This window comes from Mizuhopecten yessoensis, unplaced genomic scaffold (assembly GCF_002113885.1).
Source record: "Mizuhopecten yessoensis strain PY_sf001 unplaced genomic scaffold, ASM211388v2 scaffold2065, whole genome shotgun sequence".
Lineage (NCBI taxonomy): Eukaryota > Metazoa > Mollusca > Bivalvia > Pectinida > Pectinidae > Mizuhopecten > Mizuhopecten yessoensis.
This window is the reverse complement of record NW_018404360.1, coordinates 679,323-685,523: the sequence shown is the minus strand read 5'-3', so window position 1 is coordinate 685,523 and position 6,201 is coordinate 679,323. Positions and strand designations below refer to the sequence as shown.

The following is a 6,201-nucleotide window of genomic DNA, read 5'->3' as shown; positions in this document are numbered from 1 at the left end:
AGAAGAAATTAAACATGCATATATGACGTTAACAAATTGAGTTTGAGGCATACAAATTAACACTACAGAACACCTGATGTCGAGATATGATTCTGATAGGCAAATCAATAGTTATAAAATATCTTCTTTATCAACATTTACACATTTGTTCTCAGGACTAACCTAACCAAAACACTATTAAATAAATTCAAAATATACTTGTTATGAATACCTAAGGAAAGCCTAGTTGCTAAAATAAAAAGAGAAGCCCTTTTTAATAAGAACAAAGAATGTGGTTTAAAGGCAATGGTTTAGAAATAAATGTCTCAAAGATTCAAAATTTACAGACATTACTGTTTAATGAAATAATGGCAAAAACTGCTTATTCCTGGAAATACATTTATTTCATATAATATAAAAACAAATCCTGCATTGACGTTTTACATGCTTGGAACAATATAATGAAGAAAACAAAAATATCGCAATATTGCCTTTTTATATTTATGCGATTAAAATAGGAAATTATACTGTATATTGTAACCATTGGTTTGATAAAGGTATGCAGTTTATAAAGGATTAAATCGAGGCTAATTGCAGTTTCATCAAACGTGATGATTTAATGAACATGACCTGAATGCAATTGATTATATGGTAGCTTCGTACCACTATTGTAAGCTGGACGTGAGACATCTATCTAGCTATTGGTTTGCGTCCACTGCTGTTGTTATTGTAAGGCTTTGGTCAGACTGTTTGTCATCACTTGGAGGAAATCATTTCCATTGTTTCAACGGGTTCTTTGTCTTTGATTTCTATAGATTTCCGTAACAGCTCCTCTCTCTGAAAATAAGTTTAAAAAATCAAATTAATACATTTTCTGGAAATCCCATCAACTCATCCAAAAGATGTAATCGAAAAGGGTCTGTGAAATTGTTATGTTGGTTTCTAGAGGTATACTACCATGTTAACCCCAGCCATCTTCAAAATGTAAAGGTTACGCTCTTGGTATACTTCTTTGCAACATTGGAGTATGTCATGACAAAATGGAAGACTAGCGGTAAGGCATTTGAATGGTTTCGGGTATAAAAACCTTACCAATCGCTGGGCTGATACATGTCCTGTTATGGACAGAGTACAGAGTAGCTACACCAACTTCAAAGCCTATCAAATCTTTGGCCTTCATCGAATGCATCAGTCTAGTCTACTTGTATTGCAATCAGCTTGTCACGAAAAGAGTTTTCCATTATGTCATGGCATATTCTAAGAGTGTAGAAAAAATGTATATCGGTAGCGGACCCTTTGGTTTTAGATATGGTTAACGTTTAAGAGTTTTTGAATGCTATTACTGAAAGATTTGACAACATCTTTGTGTAAAAGACTGGCAAACGAGGCCATTGTTCAGGCAGGAAGCCAGTCAGTGCTAAGCCAATGCGATCAATAACAGTATTGTGCATACATTTCATTGAGACCAACTCGAGCTGCCGTCAATTCAAGAAGCTTTAAAAGAGTAGAATGGCGAATGGCATCTTCGACACTAAATTAATTACTGAGTATTCCAGTAAGATTATGATTATCTTTTGTGTACTGCAACTGTGGTTCTATATAGGTGTGATGAAAGGTGTTTGTGTTGCAAATACCACTATATTGGCAATTGGGTACACGGAATCCTCGATACTCTAGGAGTTAGGCTCTCTCTCGCTCTCTACAAAGTAATCGTAACCCCTTTAGTACCTAAATAGATATACCGGAGAAATCTCATTTCTCTGTCGTGAATTGAAGATTTGATAAATCTAAAAAGTTAAGTATTGCAAGTCATCACTGCTTTAGTTACGAACAAACTATCCAGACAAAAGAAATTCCAGTGATATCACAGGAGTTGCCTGTTATAAAAAAAAAAATACAAAGTTGAAAAAAATAACAAACCACCTAGTTCTTTTTATACAAGGACATGAAGATTTGTTTTTCGTTTTAGCTTTGATGCTTTATATAACGACAACGGTTACCTTTTCAAATGGTACTCTGAAATGAAGAAATTGCTTTGCTGCCTTTGGAAGAAACGGTAACAGCTGTTCGCCTATAGGCAACATATATCGCACGTCTATAGTTTCCGGTTTGGGGCGCTCTGTTAAACAGATTGGATACATTGTGTTTCAAAATTAAAAGAATAAAAAGTCCATCGTATATATGTATTACCTTCCTGAATCAAAATGGTACTGCAGACTCTCCTACATCAGCTGTGCATATAGATCTTTATTCACAATATGACTAAAAACGACGGCACTATTTAGCAGCCACAGAATATAACGAGGAAATTCCAGCGGCCCGAATAACTCCGGGACGCGCTTGATACTGTAATAAGGCAACAACGAGCGTGGCCATTGGCCGGATTGAAGACAAACTGTTGTCCAAGATGGCTGCCTGGCGACCATTTTTTATCAGCCTTAAAATGAAACATGCACAACTTAGAACCTATGAATATCCTATCTAACTATGACGTCCACAAGCACGTCACACTCCATCGACCTTCATCGGTTATTGCCGGAAGGATGAAAAATAACCGGAAAATCTTGGAACTGATCTTTGTCTCTTTGTCGGTGCTTCATGACTTTTTTATTTCAGTTTTTGCCACAGGCACAAAAAGTGCAAATGCAAATGTTTTCTGAAAATTCTTTTTGTCATCAACCAGGTTCTGTTAATATTTCTACATATCTTCAAAAAGAGCCGCATTAAACCAATAGGTCAACGTGTTCATTGTTTTCATGGTCTAAAATTTCATCAGCTTTTGATTTCCATTTTCAGTTCAACTGGTCGGAAGGAAATTCTTTAAAATCCTTCTCATTCTGTAGGAATGAAAGGATTTAGTCCATATTTGGTCTGAAACATTCTTCGGTGAAGGGGGACCAATTTTGTATAAATGGTTGGTGTGGCCCCCCTGGGGGCCGAGGGACTGGGCCCAATAGGGGAAATATAGCAAATTCTTTAAATTCCTTCTCCTTCTGTAGGAATGACAGGATTTATTCCTTATTTAGCCTGAAGCATCCTTGGGTGAAGGAGTACCAATTTTGTATAAACCATGGGTCTGACCACGCAGAGGATTTAATTCTTAATATGGGAGGAAGATGGAGTATCCGGAGAAAACCCGCGTGGTAGGAATTGCTTCTTTTCTTTTATGGTCAAACGTGTAACACACTGACAGCTTCAAATATATACATAAAAGCCAAGCCAAGCACTCACTGCCATATTGTTGTACGATAACAGTTTATTGAAATATCAATTTGGGCCCGGACAGGTTCGGCCAATGATATCGTGGCAAATTCGGCCTATGTAACGCATACAAATTCGTAAAATTGGCGGTAAAATCTGACTTTGCATGCTTTATGACGTCATAATTAAGCCGATTCAAATGGGGGCCGAACTTACCCTAATGCCTGTCCGAACTTATCCAATGGCAGGGCTCGTTCGGCCATCCGATCCTCAAACAGGGAAAATTTCATACCGGGTAATGTTCAAAAACGGATGTGCTGCCATACTTCCCAGAAAGGACTTTAATAAACATGGACCGAACTTGCCGTGATCTCCTCTATTGTTATGTCGGTCTTAATATCATTAGAGCTTATGTTTTATTGTTATTCCTCGACTAGCCGACTTTAAATAAAGTTTATCTAATCTCATTCTGAAAGCAGTATTCTGAATCAGTAGATATCAGAGATCAACAAAAGCTACACTCTTTAAGGCTTTGCCTTCTCATATTAGCGCTAACAATTTTGCTCTTACGATTCAGAGCTTGTCTATGTATCGTCTCTGTATTCAGATTAGTTCAAGAAAGCAATATGCATGATATTGGACCATCAGGAACCTTCATATGAAAATTAAATATATCACATTCCTCCAACATTCTATGAGAAACAGGGCTAAGAAACTCTAACTCCAAAAACTCCTTAGTCCTTCAATTTAATATGCATAGCAAGGGACCATTTTAAATTTGCAAAAATCCATCCAGTAATTCTGCCAAATAGCGCTAACAAACTTTCAAAAGGGGGGAGAAAGGAAAACCTCATGTGAAATTTCAGAAAAATCCCTGCAGTACTTGCTGAGAAATAGTGCTAACAATAATTGTTTAAGGACGGATGGAATAACGGACGGACGACTTACCATGATGATTATTACATGAATAGGACTTTCTTTACAGAATTGCTAATGTTACATGTATAAATCACTAAATTGACAACAAACCGCTTTGCACTGATGGTATAACATCAACGTTTTGTATCCTCAATCTCTCCATACATTTGTTTGCCGACGATTATTTTCAATTGGAAATTGACAAAATAAACAAGATATTTTCTGTTGGGGAAAATGTAACTGAGGTAATGGGTAACACTGCACCGGTTGTAATATAACAGAGGTAATGGGTAACACTGCACCGGTTGTAATATAACTGAGGTAATGGGTAACACTGCACCGGTTGTAGTATAACTGAGGTAACGGGTAACACTGCACCGGTTGTAATATAACAGAGGTAACGGGTAACACTGCACCAATTGTAATATAACTGAGGTAATGGGTTACACTGCACCGATTGTAGTATAACTGAGGTAACGGGTAACACTGCACCGGTTGTACTAAACAGAGGTAATGGGTAACACTGCGCCGGTTGTAATATAACTGAGGAAATGGGTAACACTGCACAGGTTGTAATATAACTGAGGTAACGGGTAACACTGCGCCGGTTGTAATATAACTGAGGAAATGAGTAACACTGCACCGGTTGTTATATAACTGAGGCAATGGGTAACACTGCACCGGCTGTAATGTAACTGAGGTAATGGGTAATACTGCACCGGTTGTAATATAACAGAGGTAACGGGCAACACTGCACCAATTGTAATATAACTGAGGAAATGGGTTACACTGCACCGATTGCAGTATAACTGAGGTAACGGGTAACACTGTACCGGTTGTAATATAACTGAGGTAATGGGAAACACTGCACCGGTTGTAATGTAACTGAGGTAATGGGTAACACTGCCCCGGTAGTAATATAACTAAAGTAATGGGTAACACTGCACGGGTTGTAATATAACTAAGGAAATAGGTAACACTGCACCGGTTGCAATATAACAGAGGTAATGGATAACACTTCACCGGCTGTAATATAACAGAGGTAATGGGTAACACTGCGCCGGTTGTAATATAACTGAGGTAACGGGTAGCACTGCACCAATTGTAATATAACGGAGGTAATGGGTTACACTGTACCGATTGTAGTATAACTGAGGTAATGGGTTACACTGAACCGATTGTAGTATAACTGAGGTAACTGGTAACACTGCACCGGTTGCAATATAACAGAGGTAATGGGTAACACTGCCCCGGTAGTAATATAACTAAAGTAATGGGTAACACTGCACGGGTTGTAATATAACTAAGGAAATAGGTAACACTGCACCGGTTGCAATATAACAGAGGTAATGGGTAACACTACACTGGTTGTAATATAACTGAGGTAACGGGTAGCACTGCACCAATTGTAATATAACTGAGGAAATGGGTAACACTGCACAGGTTGTAATATAACTGAGGAAATGGGTAACACTGCACAGGTTGTAATATAACTATGGTAATGGGTAACACTGCACTGGTTGTAATATAACTGAGGTAATAGGTAACACTGCACCGGTTGTAATATAACAGAGGTAATGGATAACACTGCACCGGCTGTAATATAACAGAGGTAAATGGTAACTGCACCGGTTGTAATATAACTAAGGTAATGGGTAACACTGCACCAGTTGTACTATAACTGAGGTAATGTGTAACACTGCAGCGGTTGTAATATAACAGAGGTAATGGGTAACACTGCACCGATTGTAATATAACAGGGGAAATGGGTAACACTGTACCGGTAGTAATATAACTAAAGTAATAGGTAACACTGCACCGATTGCAGTATAACAGAGGTAATGGGTATCACTGCACCGGTTGTAATATAACTGACGTAATGGTAACACTGCACCGGTTGTAATATAACTAAGGTAATAGGTAACACTGCACCGGTTGTAATATAACAGAGGTAATGGGTAACACTGCACCGGTTGTAATATAACAGAGGTAATGGGTAACACTGCACCGATTGTAATATAACAGAGGTAATGGGTAACACTGTACCGGTAGTAATATAACTAAAGTAATAGGTAACACTGCACCGATTGTAGTATAACAGAG

The 6,201-nt window shown here is 38.1% G+C and overlaps 1 protein-coding gene across 3 annotated transcripts in view; it reads right to left on the bottom strand.

Annotated features, from left to right (window-relative positions):
* Positions 1–372: 372 nt before the first annotated feature.
* LOC110444954 (sodium-dependent multivitamin transporter-like) overlaps positions 373–6,201 on the bottom strand; it is a 37,800-nt gene continuing 31,971 nt past the window's right edge. For 2 of the 3 annotated variants that reach the window (XM_021489326.1, XM_021489309.1), the window contains 2 exons: positions 1,980–2,098; positions 373–816 (listed from right to left, as the gene is read on the bottom strand). In XM_021489326.1, coding sequence (XP_021345001.1) covers positions 736–816; positions 1,980–2,098 — 200 coding nt within the window. In that variant the 3' untranslated portion in view covers positions 373–735. The remainder of the gene's footprint in view (positions 817–1,979; positions 2,099–6,201) is intronic. The other variant, XM_021489319.1, reaches the window with a different exon arrangement.